The sequence below is a fragment of the Drosophila bipectinata genome, chromosome 3L, assembly GCF_030179905.1.
Source record: "Drosophila bipectinata strain 14024-0381.07 chromosome 3L, DbipHiC1v2, whole genome shotgun sequence".
NCBI lineage: Eukaryota > Metazoa > Arthropoda > Insecta > Diptera > Drosophilidae > Drosophila > Drosophila bipectinata.
The window spans coordinates 15,900,344-15,916,347 of NC_091738.1; the positions used below are offsets into that span (position 1 = coordinate 15,900,344).

The 16,004-nt window shown below is 41.2% G+C and overlaps 8 protein-coding genes across 13 annotated transcripts; 3 read left to right on the forward strand and 5 right to left on the reverse strand.

Annotated features, from left to right (window-relative positions):
- Nucleotides 1-897: 897 nt before the first annotated feature.
- Nucleotides 898-2,822, reverse strand: LOC138926368 (UNC93-like protein). Of its 5 annotated transcripts, none has more exons than XM_070280184.1 (4): nucleotides 2,326-2,822; nucleotides 2,226-2,265; nucleotides 1,087-1,979; nucleotides 898-1,027 (listed from the first exon to the last, which is right to left on the reverse strand). In XM_070280184.1, the coding sequence occupies exons 2-3, from the start codon at nucleotides 2,232-2,234 to the stop codon at nucleotides 1,122-1,124; spliced, it is 867 nt and encodes a 288-aa protein (XP_070136285.1). In that variant the 5' UTR covers nucleotides 2,235-2,265; nucleotides 2,326-2,822; the 3' UTR covers nucleotides 898-1,027; nucleotides 1,087-1,121. The 5 variants fall into 5 exon arrangements, with proteins under 5 accessions (XP_070136285.1, XP_070136289.1, XP_070136287.1 ...); XM_070280188.1 differs by having other exon boundaries at nucleotides 1,087-2,068; nucleotides 2,326-2,819; XM_070280186.1 differs by having other exon boundaries at nucleotides 1,087-2,068; nucleotides 2,217-2,265; nucleotides 2,326-2,819.
- A 639-nt stretch (nucleotides 2,823-3,461) lies between these two features.
- LOC138926369 (uncharacterized) lies at nucleotides 3,462-4,324 on the reverse strand. The gene is made up of 4 exons (XM_070280189.1): nucleotides 4,050-4,324; nucleotides 3,876-3,994; nucleotides 3,669-3,819; nucleotides 3,462-3,612 (listed from the first exon to the last, which is right to left on the reverse strand). The coding sequence occupies exons 1-4, from the start codon at nucleotides 4,219-4,221 to the stop codon at nucleotides 3,503-3,505; spliced, it is 552 nt and encodes a 183-aa protein (XP_070136290.1). The 5' UTR covers nucleotides 4,222-4,324; the 3' UTR covers nucleotides 3,462-3,502.
- Nucleotides 4,325-4,900: 576 nt separating this feature from the next.
- LOC108119061 (uncharacterized) lies at nucleotides 4,901-5,817 on the forward strand. The gene is made up of 4 exons (XM_017232022.3): nucleotides 4,901-5,060; nucleotides 5,123-5,206; nucleotides 5,263-5,410; nucleotides 5,466-5,817. Exons 1-4 carry the CDS (start codon nucleotides 4,947-4,949, stop codon nucleotides 5,738-5,740), a joined length of 621 nt encoding a protein of 206 aa, XP_017087511.2. The 5' UTR covers nucleotides 4,901-4,946; the 3' UTR covers nucleotides 5,741-5,817.
- Nucleotides 5,818-6,101: 284 nt separating this feature from the next.
- LOC108119063 (uncharacterized) lies at nucleotides 6,102-6,957 on the reverse strand. Its single transcript, XM_017232023.3, has 3 exons — nucleotides 6,724-6,957; nucleotides 6,434-6,665; nucleotides 6,102-6,378 (listed from the first exon to the last, which is right to left on the reverse strand). Exons 1-3 carry the CDS (start codon nucleotides 6,835-6,837, stop codon nucleotides 6,125-6,127), a joined length of 600 nt encoding a protein of 199 aa, XP_017087512.2. The 5' UTR covers nucleotides 6,838-6,957; the 3' UTR covers nucleotides 6,102-6,124.
- Nucleotides 6,958-7,848: 891 nt separating this feature from the next.
- LOC108119064 (uncharacterized) lies at nucleotides 7,849-8,862 on the reverse strand. The gene is made up of 5 exons (XM_070279731.1): nucleotides 8,594-8,862; nucleotides 8,443-8,526; nucleotides 8,232-8,379; nucleotides 8,098-8,172; nucleotides 7,849-8,043 (listed from the first exon to the last, which is right to left on the reverse strand). The coding sequence occupies exons 1-5, from the start codon at nucleotides 8,801-8,803 to the stop codon at nucleotides 7,970-7,972; spliced, it is 591 nt and encodes a 196-aa protein (XP_070135832.1). The 5' UTR covers nucleotides 8,804-8,862; the 3' UTR covers nucleotides 7,849-7,969.
- A 141-nt stretch (nucleotides 8,863-9,003) lies between these two features.
- LOC108119099 (chromosome transmission fidelity protein 8 homolog) lies at nucleotides 9,004-12,526 on the forward strand. The gene is made up of 3 exons (XM_070279732.1): nucleotides 9,004-9,142; nucleotides 11,995-12,118; nucleotides 12,178-12,526. Exons 1-3 carry the CDS (start codon nucleotides 9,123-9,125, stop codon nucleotides 12,487-12,489), a joined length of 456 nt encoding a protein of 151 aa, XP_070135833.1. The 5' UTR covers nucleotides 9,004-9,122; the 3' UTR covers nucleotides 12,490-12,526.
- On the forward strand, nucleotides 9,234-11,909 carry hay (ATP-dependent DNA helicase hay). Its single transcript, XM_017232092.3, has 3 exons — nucleotides 9,234-9,377; nucleotides 9,442-11,255; nucleotides 11,308-11,909. The coding sequence occupies exons 1-3, from the start codon at nucleotides 9,326-9,328 to the stop codon at nucleotides 11,851-11,853; spliced, it is 2,412 nt and encodes an 803-aa protein (XP_017087581.2). The 5' UTR covers nucleotides 9,234-9,325; the 3' UTR covers nucleotides 11,854-11,909.
- On the reverse strand, nucleotides 12,494-15,986 carry E(z) (histone-lysine N-methyltransferase E(z)). Of its 2 annotated transcripts, XM_043209644.2 has the most exons (8): nucleotides 15,678-15,986; nucleotides 14,910-15,620; nucleotides 14,689-14,849; nucleotides 14,496-14,510; nucleotides 13,893-13,990; nucleotides 13,648-13,837; nucleotides 13,021-13,587; nucleotides 12,494-12,959 (listed from the first exon to the last, which is right to left on the reverse strand). In XM_043209644.2, the coding sequence occupies exons 1-8, from the start codon at nucleotides 15,797-15,799 to the stop codon at nucleotides 12,550-12,552; spliced, it is 2,274 nt and encodes a 757-aa protein (XP_043065579.1). In that variant the 5' UTR covers nucleotides 15,800-15,986; the 3' UTR covers nucleotides 12,494-12,549. The 2 variants fall into 2 exon arrangements, with proteins under 2 accessions (XP_043065579.1, XP_070135829.1); XM_070279728.1 differs by lacking the exon at nucleotides 14,496-14,510 and having other exon boundaries at nucleotides 15,678-15,982.
- Nucleotides 15,987-16,004: the final 18 nt, after the last annotated feature.

Here is a 16,004-nt window from a genome sequence, read left to right on the forward strand (position 1 = left end):
CGTAAATGTCCTGGCATGACTAAGCACATTATGGAGGATCCTGCCGGCGCTAATTGGCAGCAGCTTTTGTGCTCGCTGTATTCGCTGCCTTCTCCTAAAGCAATTTTGCGTGCTCGATAATTTGCTTAAGGCGGTACGAAGTGGAGTGAAAATGTGTGGGGCTCGTAGCGTGCGGCAAGCCCTCGAGGAACCACTAAGTGCAGTTCCCTTATATTAATAGAATTCCAGAAAAATTTAAAAATACCCTAAGCTCCAGCATCCCTGTATTTATTCAGAAGCGATCCTGACAAATGCAACTTCTAGTGCAAACACAAAACTATACAAACCGTGACTTAAGCTTCCAGCGGCGTCATTTCCAGCTTAATTGAGCATGTAACAAGCACAGCTTTAGCTTTTAACTTACACTCACGTGCCAAGGATATGCAAACAAAGGGGCGGGATAGGGGGGCTTCTGATTTCAAGCAGGACAACTAAACCAAACTGTGCCAAAAACCCCTCACCCAAAATCCCCCCCAGCGCCAGAGGGTAATGGTACTAGGACTCGTCTATGTTTTGTCTATGTTTATGTTTGCTGCCACAAGGACTATATGTTCAAACTCCTGCAGGACACGCACACACACACTCACACACAGTTTATGTTTGGTGTGGGAAAACATTCGGTTGCAGGTAGCTACTAGCTAACCCTCTCTTCTGTCCTGCTACCACTAATTGGCAGTCCTTCCACCATAAACGATAATCCCTACAGCTAAGTTCCACCACAAAGGCAATATTTTTCCCACTTTTCTTTTCCTCCACGTTACGGAAATCAATCAATTTCCTGCCTAGACTTTTCCCACCATTAACTGAAAAAGAAATATGTGAAGTATTGAATAGTTAAACGACTGTATTGATTATGTTGGCAGGTTGGAATTTTTTATTATATTTTATTCAATATTCTAGTACAACTTTGAAAGATTAAAAGGACTCAGCAGGGATTTTATTCATTAAAAACGTTTAAAATAAATTGGCATTTTAAAAAGTATTCATCCTGTAAATATAAATACAGTTTATAAACTTATTTTATATAAATAGTTATAGAATACTTACCATATTTTTGAAAATAAAATTTGTGAACATTGCTTTTATCCTTGTAGTCCCAAAAGCTGAATAACAATAGCAACAGCTAGTTTTCTTAACTCCGAAAATCCATAGCTCCAGTAATCCCACCTCTTGTCACAATTAACACCTGCGGAATGAAATAATGCACTTACCCTATTTTGATAAATCACCTCCACTGTCAGGTATCCAACCAAGCCGATAACCAATAGAAGTAACATAATATATAGCTTCGCCCGGGTGCATATAAAACTGGAGTAAGTGAAACCCACGACAAAGCCAATCGACTCGAAGAGACGATAATTGGAGAAGGCAGCCTCCTTGTGTCTCCGGAAGAGAAGGCCGTAGAAACCATTGATCTGGGTGACCCAAACGGCATCGCCAATGCCCCAAATCCCGGCCAAGGCATAAAACACGATCGGGTGTTGCGGTATAGGCCGCCAATAAAGCTTAAAGCCAATTAGCATGGTGTTAACGGAAGCTCCGATGAATACAATCGCCGAGCGTCCCATGTACTTCATTATCCAGCCAAAAATCAAACAGAACATGGAGTCAAAGACTCCCCAACTAATCATTACAAAGCCAATCATATTTACGCCCAAGGCACAGGATACAAAGGCCTGGGTATATTCTGCGGCGATCCAAGCCTGCTCCAGGCCAATATAGACGGTAAGTGGAATGAGGAATTGCTGGTTGGGTTGTCGCATCTGATGGAATGTGGCGAGGATGTAGCTCTTGATCGAAATCTCATTTTTATTGGCACCCTTGCGACCCTCGCCATAACGCTTGAGAGGATCCAGAAATACAACTACCATAATAATAGCAGCCAACACACATGGTAAGTATATCATAATTAGTATGAAGACATCCTTATCGTGGGGCTTCTTAATTTCCAGAGCATTGTTTGGGCAATATGGGGAACCACAATATGAAAAGTCGGTGATTTTATTCTCTGAATTCGGAGATCTAAGAACTAGTATTTAGGTTTACAAGAATTAGGGGACAGTGGTAACCTGTTTCTTTACAAAACGCAGATGATCGTCATGAACGTGAGAATATGTTGTGGAATCATAAACCTTATATAAAACATGACCTAGCTATAACTACCTTATCATACTTACCATGCTCACCTTTTCCATGTAACACTTATTCCTGTAGTCCCCCAAAATCCTGTTCAAAATTATATTTTTCAAACGGTCATCCAAACATGAATTTGAAGAATACTTAAACCTGGAGAGTTCATCTTCTTAGGATTGTTGTTGATTTTGTGGGAAAACAGTTTGGAAGCTTTTTGATTTGTTTTTTTCAATACCCACTTCCTGTTTTTGTCAACGCAGCCAACGCACTGAAATATTTGTTTATTTTTCCGAAATTTGTTTCATGGCACATCAGAGTCTTAATAAATACTAAAAAGCCATGATGAGCTGTGCTGCTGGTGGCGCTGTCGGGGCACAAAAGCCATCAAATCCGACAGGCGTTCCTCCTTATTCCGTCTAAAACTCTAGAGTCCGGAGCCCGTGGTCTGGAGTCCGGAGTCCTCGGTCCGGGGCCACCAAGAGCTGACTATGACGCTGACGAGCTGCTGAGCTGTGCTGTGCATTCCCAATGGATTTGCTCGTGCGTGTCGACAAGAATTTCAATTTGCAAACAATAAATTTGAGCAGCCAGTCGCTCCTTGGAGAACGACGACCGTTGCCGCAAAAAAATACACAAAATAAAGAAAAGGACAAAAGCAGAAAAACAACAAAAAAAATAAGCAAATATAAAAAACGGACTCTGAGCTATGTTTAATAAAGAAGAAATATTTTGCTTTTCACTTTGGCATCGTGTTGCAAGTGGCAGGTCCCCATTCTCCCACTTCACGTCCAGGCTTCGTTGACAATCCACTCCTTCAGTTTATTCCAAGCCAAAGCCCGACAAATAGAATTAGATCCCGAATTAGGAGCCAAAACAGATTCAACTTGATTTTCAGTAAGATTTCTGTTGCGAACTGCGAACTGGTAGCGGCAAGGAGCGAGCTGCCAAGGACTTTAAGCGGCCAAGACGCAAACGGAAGCGAAGGACAAAAAACGGAAATGAATCAATTTCCGTGCTGGCAGACCATTAAAAACTACAAAGCACTTCATGGAACCAAGATGAAATAAAGTAATACGAGAAAACACAAGATGCTGCAGTCTTTGCATGAACGATGACCTATGACCCGGGGAAGTTGCGAGGTTAATGAGATTTCTCCACAAAGTTGCAAACAAATAGGAAACTGAAAAGCCGCAATATGGCAGAAAAATAAACAAGAAGACGAAATAAGAACTTTTCCATTATATAATTTATTACAAATTATGCTTTTTGTTTTCATACTAATATATACCCCAATAAGTAAAAACATTTAAAAAGTGTACGATTTAAATCATCATATTAGAAAATACATATTTTTTGCTCGTTCCGTTTTACGTTGATCTGAAGAGGTTAACAGGTCGCGGTATATGGTATAAATGACACAAATGAAACCAAATTCTATAGCTATAAGGAAACAAATAAAATATTTATACAAAGAAATCAAAATTTTAAATTCTCACCCATGGTAAGCAGGGAAATCATAATATTGGTCAGAGCTTCGATGGCATCTCCTGTAAAAAGTTCATAGATCCACCAGAAAATGAAAAGAACATCAAAGGCCAACCCACAGCCGCACCAAATCAGCCAAATTATCATCAATTCTGGCTTGTGCTTAGAAAAGTTTTACAATTTATAAATCAATAATACAAATTGGACAATAAACAAACCAAAGAAATGCCTGTGATCATGACCAGAGTGACCACAATCCAGACATTCAGCATCGCCAAGTAACTCCAGAATATACAGTTGTTTTCGGCACTACTTAGCTTGGCTCTGCTCATAAGGACTTCAAAAGGACTTTAGCTAGTTGGTTTATTAGCTTGATTTTTAGTTACTCTCACTTGGTATTGATCCTCGTTTTGGTTTTATGGGATCTTTTCCAGATTCTATATCTGCCGGCTCTGTCAAGCGACGACGTCGCATCAAAAAAAACATTAGGGCTTCAAAAACCAGGACTCCCGCTATGTCCATCCAGCCAATGGCCAGGCCAAAGGCATGTAGTGCATCCATCATTTTAAGCTGGCTTTTAGTCTTTTTTCATAGTTATATTGATATAAACCTTTTTTTTGTACTGACAAATTTTGAAAAGTACTTTAATTTCAATGTTATAGAATAAGATGATTCTCTCAGAAAGACCATAAGTGTTCAAAGTTTCTGTATTTTTTTCATATTTTGATCCACCCTTTTCAGACATTCATCATACGCCCTGTTGCTCCTGTTGCTCGTTGGAAAAACTTAAACGGGAGAGAAGAGCTGTTTAAAAAGGTTTTTGCCGCACCCCAGGGGACTCCAGGAGATGGGCTGGTACTTCCTTGGCCCGAGTTGCAAATGAGCGCGAAAAAAGTAAATTATATTTGTCAACGGGGGATTCCCCCATCTCCGCACACCCAACAGGAAGAAGAGTAATGGTTGTGTGCGTGTGTGCCTCAGCCGCACGTATTTCATCAACCCGACATTATATACATATATAATATATATAAATATATGCATATATAAACTTGGATGTCTCACTTTTTTCTCTGCATAAATAGATGCGACAGCCGTAGCTGCGAGACTGTCGCTCCTGTTTCCCTTTCCGCTTAAATACTCTGTCTGAGAACTGTCGAGCACCCTTGAAACGTATGAATTTAAATATTAAAAAATATGTTTTTTTTTAAGGGAAGTGTTATACTACTACATTTTATCATCTCTAATACTTTGCTACAACAGTCAGTATTTTATACATTTCTTCTAAAACCATGACGGTTCAAAGTGCAAATTGGTTACTAATTTGGGCCTATGCTATAGGTATTTTTGATCTGGTTAGTGCTGTATTCTTTTTTCTGATCAGCCTGAAGACAATATGCAGTCGGGTAAGAAATTAAGTTTTAATTTAAGAACCTAGAATTTTAAACATAAAAATATTATTCCACAGCTCAGTTGGCTAAGCATTTTTGCAGTAACTTTTGGCCTATTTTGGGTTACAATGATATTTATGCTTCTAGTGGGCATTCATGGGGTATCATTAAATTCTATTGAATATTCTTTCACTTTTAAAAACTATATAGCTTGCAGCGCAAGCCCCAATGTGTACGAGACTGGATTATATTCTGCTGTATAGGCATTGTCTTCGAAATGGGTTTGATTGTCTATGCAATTTTCAACGACAGTTCTTTTAATACTGGTTTATTAAAAAACGGCATCTTACTTATTGCTGGTTTGGGTAAGTTAGTAAATATTTTTTATAATAAATCATTGAAAATTTGTTTATTTAATAGTTGTTGAATGCATGTTTTTGTATATTATTTACCGCTTTTATGTGACAATGGAATTTTGTCAAAACTGTCAAAAGCCCAAACTTGTTGATCCTTGCGATAAGAAAAAGGTTAATAAAAGGCAGGCGAAAGCCAAGAAAAAACAATTACCTAAGATGCGCCATAAGGGGAAAATAGTTACAAATGGCCCTAAAGTTTTAGGAGGACGAACCATTGCCAATATCCCTACGCAACCTTTGAAACTGAATCGATCTTCTGCTGCCTCTTCGGAATATTAAAAGGACAATGGAACACATATTTTATATTTTTGAATTTTATGTTTCTGAAAATATATACTTTCTATTCCTTCTAGGGCATTCAAGCTTTCCCATTTCTGCAATGTGTCTTTTTCTTGATTTTTCCTTGACTGCTGCTGCGCAAATTATTTTAAAAGGATTTTGTGTTTAACATTGGCAAACGCCCGTCTGTGTGAGTGGTTTGTATAGGTGTATGTGTGTTGTTGTGTGTGTGGTATCCTACGTCCTTAATATGATAAAACTTAAAGAGCTTTTGTTTTAGCCAAAGGAAACTGCGCTTTTAGAGCACTTAGCCGGAAGAAAATAGCAATGCTTTTTATGGCAAAAAATATTATAGATTTAATTAAAAATATATTAATATAAAATTTAATCTATTCCTTTACGCCTCTGTTTTTGGAGCTCTTTGAGAACGGCCTTGTCCCTCTTCATGCGTTCCTTGGCCAGTTTCTCCAGACGTTTCAGCTCCTTGCGATCCATGGGCTTTTCCACCTCATCTTCAAACTCCACCTCGCAGCCACCCGCAACGCGAGGATGCTCTTCGTTTGGAGGAGGTGGAGAACCCAAGCCAACCATATCCAGGTACAAGAGATATACAATATAAACAAATGTCATCTCCACAGCTAAATAGGGATAATATACGTAAGTAATAGCCATAATAAATAATAGAATATCCACCTAATCCCACAAATGGCAGTACAGTGATCTTTACGCCATCCCAGTTCACCGATATGGCCAAAGTCAACCCATAGAGCAGTATAACCCCATCCATGATAATTCCCAGACAGGTGAAAACCAACCAAAAACGAACCAGTCCCAGCTTTCGCTTGTAGACACCCAGTAGTAGCACGATAATTATGAAAATCCAGAACAGGGTGAAGATCAGTGCCACCAAAGCTGTCCAGTGGCCCTGGAGAATATTAAAATTTAATATGAATTTATTCATTAATCCGAATTATGCCGCTTACATGCTTGGAGAACACAATACCCGATATGATGGCAAAGAGCAGGGCGGATATCAAGTCCAGCAGACCGATGCAGTAGGAGCAGGGCACTAAATAACCATCAGGGTGCGACTTCATGGCCCAGGCCAAAGTTCATCACACAGCAAACCAGTATAGTAGGAGTTTTGGGACTGGAACTTGGTCTGGGTTTGGAAATGGGCTGGGGCCGGCACTGGCAATGTTGTCTACTAAATCAAAGCTATAATGATGATAAGCACGTACTTTCCAGGGGGGTGAAGTGGGTGTGATGCCTGTATTCTTGGATGCCTGTTAATCAATGCCGTTTGATTGCCAAAAGTCCCAGTCAAAGCACAGTGGTAGCCAAAATTAAATACCAATCGAATATCATTCAGAATTTAAGGTAAAACATGGGCCACCTAGCGACTGGTTTATAAAATTATAAATTGTTTTATTAATATTTAACTATGCGAATTTATTATCTATAATTTGATAAATTTGTAAGATTTTTTAAGAACGAAATTAATGAATTTTCTTTATAGATTCTAGCTTTTCCCAAAGAAACATAAACATTTCATATATAATTCAACTTTTATAAATTTCAGTATTTTTTTAGTTGGAAGCTTGGCTTATCTTGGTGTCACTGTTTCTATATTATCCCTAATGCAATTATATTCTTGTTTCCCAAAAAAACTAATGGTTTATGGAATCCCAAAACCAATCTATACCAATGTGATATGACCCCCACTGGCCCACCTACCCACCGACCAGCGCCAACGACGATGTGACAAGTTTGTGCGACCATCTGTCCGCTCTTCATTTATGGCATTTGTTTTGTCAGCAGGCTCTGGAGATTGGATTGCCCGTGTTCCCTGTTCCCGTGACCCCCGGATTCCCTGAAATCTCTGAACCTCGGACCCCCCCGTTGACAACGTGACTGACTGGCTACTGACATCGAAGGAAAATAGATGGAAAACTGCCTAAGTCAATTATTATTATTGTTTGTGCGGAATAGGGAATATATTTTGGCTCTCCCACTTGTCCGGTAAATTGAAATGAGCCAATTACATGAAACATATAATATTTTATTAAATTCTTGTATTTCATGTTAGCACACATGAACACATCTGTGCATCACATAATTTATTTAATCCTATGATTAGGAACATTCAGAAGCCAAGATTTAAACAACTAATATAATATTTTTATCAAAAATGATATCTTTTTATAAAATATATTTAAGCAGTCAAGATTACTTTTTAGATTTCTTCTTTTTGGAACCAGACTTACTTTTCTTGGGCTTAGGTTTCTTATCGAACCAATGACCTATTAAAAGTACAATTTGAGAGTTTAATTATATTATTTTAAGAGTTATCTTACAACATGCTTTAGTGGGTTTCTCAGCCACAATCTTATAGTACCAATATACAAGATAAATGGAAATGCTTTCAATAACTGAAATTAAATACAAAATGTATTATTTGCGATAGAATGAAAGTTAATTTTAAACTTACATATTCCAATAAAGATTATGGAGAACTCCTGAAGACGATCCCAATCGATGGTAAAGGAACTCATAATGCCATAAATAAGGAACAATATATCTATACCAAAGCCAACTATAGAAAATAATAGCCAACATTTAATTAAAACGGGCTTGCGCTAAAAATAATTTTTTTTGTTCAATTTTATACATTTTATTTCTAATATAATATAGTTACATACCTTCCATAAGCCCACGATCAAAGTGATAACAATCACGACCCAGAAAAATACACTTATAACTGCCAATACAGCAAAAAAACTAAACTATAATTTCGTTGGAAAAAAGAACAATTTAATGCTTTAAATATTAATTTTATTTGGAAAAACTCACACTTTCAACCAAAAGAATCATGGCACTTATGGTAAAGTACAAAGCATGCACCAAATCGCAAACACCAATGAAAAAGCATATTTTTGGCAATTGATCAGAAATAAATTTGCAATAATTTTTTTTATTTTTATTCTTTTTTTTCTTGTCATGGCTTGTGCTCTTTTTTGATGCTGGCTTCTTTTTGGGGGAACGCTTCTTTTCGGTGGTCATAATTTCTAAACAAAATATATGGATTTATACTCTAAATGAACCTAAAATCAAAGCACTCGGGATTATATTTTAATGTTTAAAATAAAATTACAGAAAAAACCATTTTAAATAATTTCTTTATTTTTGAGGGGGATTTTTGGCGGTTCAACACTTACCAACACTAAACTTAAATTTAACATAATGTTGATAACAGAGCAGATTTAGACAGACCGTTAGTATCGCAGTAGTACATTTCAGAACGTTTTTGGAGGGACTTTTTTTTAGTTTGTTTACATTTTAATTTCGGATATTCTATTGATTTAATTGTCCTAAAAGCAAGATGCCCATATTGGTAAAAACGTGAGTAACTCAGGAAATATCATAAGCTTATATTTATAAGGATAATTAAAAGAAACCCGACCCATGCTCATTTCGCTTCGTGGTGCAACTCCCACCCGGTAATTTGGCACTCCACCTGGTCACACTGGACTAAACAGTTGACTTGGAGCTGACTTAATAATTATTTTTTAAGTTTTTGTTTAAATGGGGCCGCCAAAAAAGTCCAAAAAGGATCGCAGTGGTGGCGAAAAGTTCGGTGAGTGACTGAAAAATGGAAAACAGTGGAATAACACTGTAACTCTATGGCCTCGATTTTGCAGCCAAAAAGCGGCGTGAGGATGAGGCCTATGCCCAACTTGTGGATGAAAGTGAGACAAACGACAGCGTAGATGTTACAGAATCGGACGGAGTTCCAGGAGCGGCGTCCAAAAACGCGGAGACAAACGATGAACAGATAAATACTGACGAGTATGGGGCCAAGGATTACCGGGCACAGATGCAACTGCGCCAGGATCACGGAAATCGTCCGCTCTGGGTGGCACCCAACGGCCACGTTTTCCTGGAGTCCTTCTCGCCGGTCTACAAGCACGCCCACGATTTTCTAATTGCCATATCAGAGCCGGTGTGCCGCCCGGAACATATCCACGAGTACAAACTGACTGCATACAGTTTGTATGCAGCTGTGTCGGTGGGCCTGCAGACTCATGACATTATTGAATACCTGAAACGGCTGAGCAAAACCAGCATTCCCGAGGGCATTCTAGAGTTTATTCGGCTGTGTACCTTATCCTACGGAAAGGTTAAGCTAGTGCTCAAGCACAACAAGTACTTCATAGAGTCTCCCCATCCGGAAGTATTACAAAAGCTTCTTAAAGATCCTGTCATCCAGAAATGTCGCCTCATTCGCAGCGAGGGGGAGGGATTTATTCAGGGCACTATGGATGGCAAGGCCATCACTCAGTTTGGCACTAAGCTACCACCGTCTAGTGGGGCCGACAAGCCACCAGAGGATCCAAACGCACCAGCCCCTTCAGGCGCCGACGGCGCTACTGTGGTGCCCGAGGATATCACGGACTTCTACGAGAAGATTGACAAAGAAGAAGAGGACGAGGATGAAGCCAACCTTAAGACGGTTTCTTTTGAAGTGGCCCAGGAGAAAATCGAAGTAATCCAGAAGCGCTGCATTGAAATCGAGCATCCGTTGCTGGCAGAATACGATTTTCGTAACGACACTAACAACCCGGACATTAATATAGACCTCAAGCCGGCTGCAGTTCTGAGACCCTATCAGGAGAAGAGTCTGCGCAAGATGTTCGGCAATGGAAGAGCCCGATCGGGGGTTATTGTGTTGCCTTGTGGTGCTGGAAAATCTCTCGTGGGAGTAACCGCATGCTGTACCGTTCGCAAGAGGGCTCTGGTGTTATGCAACAGCGGTGTGTCCGTGGAGCAGTGGAAGCAGCAGTTCAAAATGTGGTCCACAGCCGACGATAGCATGATCTGCAGATTCACATCTGAGGCAAAAGACAAACCAATGGGATGTGGTATTCTTGTGACCACCTACTCCATGATCACACACACCCAGAAGAGATCTTGGGAGGCGGAGCAGACGATGCGATGGCTGCAGGAGCAAGAATGGGGCATCATGGTGTTGGATGAAGTGCACACCATTCCCGCCAAGATGTTCCGTCGCGTGTTAACCATCGTGCAATCGCACTGCAAGTTGGGATTGACTGCTACCCTGCTACGTGAGGATGACAAGATCGCAGATCTCAATTTCCTGATCGGACCGAAGCTATACGAAGCCAACTGGTTGGAATTACAGAAGAAGGGCTTCATTGCCAGAGTGCAGTGCGCGGAGGTATGGTGCCCAATGGCGCCAGAATTCTACCGCGAGTATCTGACCACCAAGACCTCCAAGAAGATGCTTCTCTATGTGATGAATCCCTCCAAATTCCGCAGCTGTCAGTTCCTTATCAAATACCACGAGCAGCGTGGGGATAAAACCATTGTGTTTTCTGATAACGTTTTCGCCCTCAAGCATTATGCTATCAAGATGAACAAGCCCTTCATTTATGGACCCACTTCCCAGAATGAACGTATCCAGATTCTCCAAAATTTCAAATTCAACTCTAAGGTAGGTTATGGGAGTCACATCCAGAGGATAATATTAACAATCTTTCTTCCAGGTGAACACCATTTTCGTGTCCAAAGTGGCCGATACCAGTTTCGATTTGCCCGAAGCCAACGTGCTCATCCAGATCTCCTCGCATGGTGGCTCCCGACGTCAGGAGGCCCAGCGTTTGGGTCGTATTCTTCGCGCCAAGAAGGGCGCCATTGCCGAGGAGTACAATGCCTTCTTCTACACTTTGGTATCGCAGGACACCATGGAGATGAGCTACTCTCGCAAGCGTCAGCGGTTTCTGGTGAACCAGGGCTATAGCTACAAAGTGATCACCCACCTCAAGGGCATGGATACCGACAATGATCTGATGTACGGCACCCAAGAAGAGCAGGCCCAGCTGCTCCAACTAGTGCTCTCTGCCTCCGATTTGGATTGCGAGGATGAGAAACTGCCTGGAGAGCCGGGCTATCGTCCGGGTGGCTCTGGTGGCACCACCAAGCGAACTGGCGGGCTCAGTTCCATGTCCGGCGGCGATGATGCCATCTACTACGAGCATCGCCGCAAGAACGTTGGCAGTGTGCATCCTCTATTCAAAAAGTTTAGGGGTTAGATGTAAGGTTTTTGTAAAACTGCTGTGAAGCCTGAATAAAATTCTTATGAGAAATATTAGCATTTGTTTGTTTTTACTTATTTATAGTTTAGTTACATAATAACACTTATAACTAACTTTATAAATATATACATATTTCAGACAAAGTTCCGGCAAAGGCGATTGGGCCATAATTGAACTGCAAGGTGATCTGGAAGTCAGAAGCAATCAAGATATGCATGATCAGTTCATTGGGGATCTCTACTACAACAAATATGGGCAGCCTGTGAGTTATCTTCGGATTATTAGACCCCTTAGACTTGTAATAATAAATATATCTTTCAGATTCTGATCATTGGCCACCACATCCTACAGGGTCGCGAGCAGAAGCTGGAGAAACCCTTCGCCGTTCTGGAAAAATCAAAAACAAATGAAGGCGAACGTCTGCTGGACACCAGTATTGCCACTCAGGACATGACCATGACCCAGCTGAATGCCACCTCGGGAGCTGAACGCACTGTGCTGGATCACACGATTGCCCAGGAGCACAAGAGTCGACAGCGAACCGAGTACACCGTCCGCGCCATTTGCACCAAAAAATTAATCTTCAAGTCTCGACCGAAACCCATTATAGCCAATGTGGCCAAGACCGTTTAAGTGTCTTTTTTTAAAATATATGTATAGTTTTATTAAATGTTTTTTATAATTGGTGTCAAATCAAACAATTTCCATTTCGCGCTCAATGCCCACAAATTTGAGCTGCTCTGTGGGTCCGTATCTGTAGTCAAAGAAGAGCTCCTCGCCGGGCTGGATGGCTCGCTTGGCAAAGATGCCGATTCGATGGTCACCGGTGACCATCATCACCTTGGCATAGCAATTGGGATTGATTGAATGATTGGCGAATCTAATCTTATTGCCTTTCCTGGTGGCATCCACCACGAAATCGTTGTTCAGATTGAAGAGGAAGGAGCACATGTACTTGTCATACACTTTGCCACGACGATCGGCTTCATCTTGGGAGATGATCTCCCCGCAGTACTCGGAGATGAACTCGTTCTTCTGAGCGCCTTCCTTCAGGAAGATTCCCCAGCCAGCAATGTCCGAGGGTGCCATCAACAGGTGTTTATCTAAAAATAAGATAATTTCATATTCCTAATCTTGTCATTATATTAGTAAGGCATTTCTTACGCAGTCCCCGCTGCACGCACACATTCTTGCACGTGATCTTCTGTAGCTTGAACTGATCCGCTCCGCACGCCTGGCACAGATCCGGATCACATTCACGCACCGCCAGATAGCAAGGACACTGCTTCGTGTTGCACTGAGCCTTGCAGCGACACCCTGGGAAACGGTTTTGGCAATCGCTGCTGCAATTACAGAACTTCTCGCAAAAGTTCTGCGTCTGGATGCAGGAGCAGTTCATGTCACAAGGACCTGCATGGTCGCAGGGCGTGTAGTTGTACACGTGATTTGAGGACTGGTCTTTCTTCAGTTGAATCTTCCGGCAGTGCAGAGACCATAGACGTTGCTTCTTCTTCTTCTTCCTTGGCGGAGTAAAGTCCTGGCGTAGATCCTCGAAACTGAACTCGGCTTCCTCTTTCTGGGCAAACTCGTAGACTTGGCGGCAGGTCTTAGTAAGCATATTGTGTGCAATGGCACAGTAGTTCTTCAAGTAGACTTTGTGAAGGACCCGGAACAAGGCCTGATCGGCTCCAGTCCAAACGCACTGACTGCTGGTGGTGTTCATCATGCCAGCTGGAAGATGAAGATAAAGGATTATGGTGGGATCTTTATGAAAAGGTTTCTTCAACTCACCCATGATGGAGTTTATCTCAGCCACGGCAGCACTGTTTACAGTCAGACCATTATCCTTGTTGTTCTCGGGATTAAAGTCCTTGTTACTGAACTGACTGTTGCTATCGTTACTGTCCTCCGAACTGGCTTCATTGCAGGAATCTATAGGCGGAGTTTTGCTGTCGGCTGCCAGTTTTTCCTTCATGCCATCCTTTTAAAAATATAAATTATTAATATTTTTCACTAAAAACAACCCCTCATCTTACAATCAACATGTAGCATGAGTTTCCACAAGGATCAGCAAAGGTTTTCAGTTCCGGGTAGCGACGTTTCTGTAGATTAGGGCCTGCATGTCCTTGCAAACCTGTGGAAAAATATGATGAGGATTAGCAGGATTCTGGTTTAAAGCAGTACTTGACAAATGTCCATGAAACGCGTTTGGGTTAGCATGAGAGAAGTCTGTTATTTATCAAGATATATATAATATAAATGGGGACTTGTTTACCTACGAGGAAGCAGCTCTAAGAAGATACTTCTCATGAAGAAAAGTTTAAAGTCCTAAAGGTGATAACTATTATTTTTAAATATTTCTTTGGCTGCTTAATCGTAAATAAAACTTTGCCCGAAATGGTACAGATAAAGCCACGCATAATGAGGTGAGTGTACACCGAAAATAAATCGAAATTTAGATACAAGACACGGAAGCCAATTATCCACAGAAATGGGTATGCTTATATCATATCAACAGCAAGATGAGTATGCGTGGATGCAGAGGCGAGGGCGAGGGCGAAGGCGAAGGCATGGACGGGCTAACGGCATGAGTGTGTGTGCATGTGGTTATCGGAACAACAACTACAACAACGACTCACCCTGCACATGGTGACCTAAATTGCAATTCAATACAAATATATTTTTGGGTATTTTTTAAATAGTTTAAAGAATTTGTTTTTTTTTTGGCAAGAATATTTTGATTTCCAAAACAAGAAAAGAAAAGCAAAAACAAAACGTAAAGTTATTAGGTAAGTAACCCAGCTGGAAGAGGACTCCCAGGATTACACTTACGGTGCAGGAAGCAATCATATTTGAAGCAACGACGACAGAAGAGAGTGTGGAAGGAGTGCATCGTCCTTTCCCGGGAAACGCTCTCGGCCTTGGTGCCATCTATGTTTGGAGTACATTCTTGCGGACGCTCTGGATCCTGATGCTCTGTCAGCTCAATGTACCTTAAAGATAAAAACCCTTGTATAATATTATTTCTCTTTTTTTATAAAATTTTTAAATACTTTTCTTTAAGCTCCTGCGCTGTGCCCTTATCTGGAAAGTTGGCGCTAATGGCCTGGAATATAATTGGTGCTGGAAAGGGTAACTTGTCCTTGACCTCCTCTGCAGGAGCTGGTTTCACATCTGCCCCTTCTTCCGCCTGTGATTCTTCCTTCGTTTTTTTCTCCACCTCAACCACCTCCGCTTTTTTCTCCGCACGTTTGGGCGACGCAGCTTCAACATCCACCTCCTCATCTTCAGATTCATTTTGTTTCACAGGATTTTCGGCTTTCACTGAAGGTCCTGGGCTAGATTCCTCCAACTCCTTGCTGTGCGAACGCATCAGTGCATGAACCAGCTCCACAAAGATGGCATCGTCCATAAACGAGGGATCCTTGTCGCCGTGCACCTTGCCATCGTAGTTCTTTATGAGCTCCTCAATGAATTTTCCATCCTTGTCGAGGACCTCATCCCCCATGTAGGGAATATTATGAAGAACTGTTTCATCCTCGACCATAAAGTTCTGCTGAGTGGGAGCCCAGGTGTACATGGTGGGGATGGGTGTCACGGCGTTTATCACGCAAATGGGCACCCTTTGGGGGCCACTGGGAATGCCATTGTAGCTGGTCACCTCCGCCCGCTTCACACAGTCCACATGCGGGGGATCGTAAGGCTTTGCCTGCCATACCTTCGACTCACAATAAAGGTCCTGAACATTATGGTTGTGCTCATCCCTGGAAAATATATTTTCTAAGACATTTTCGTTCCAGACACCTCATTCCCGCGCTTACCAATTCTTTATCCAAGCCTCCTTTATTTCGTCGGCACGTTTGTAACGCTTTTGCTGCCTTATTTTAATGTACTCGGATTTGACTCGCCTCTTCCATTCAGGGGGCACCTTTGTATTACTCATTTTTATGTTTAAATATAATTAATTATCCGCATTTAAACCAAATATCAATGGTTTTTCGGACTTTTCTTCGCGACCGCCTTTTTTACAACCAGCTGCTGTAGTGTGACCGTACCATAAACATTAGAAGACCCTAAATACGCGAATTAGTAACAGCACTAAAATGTTCTTAAAAACAATAATCTAAATAGATTTTTCAATTTATTCT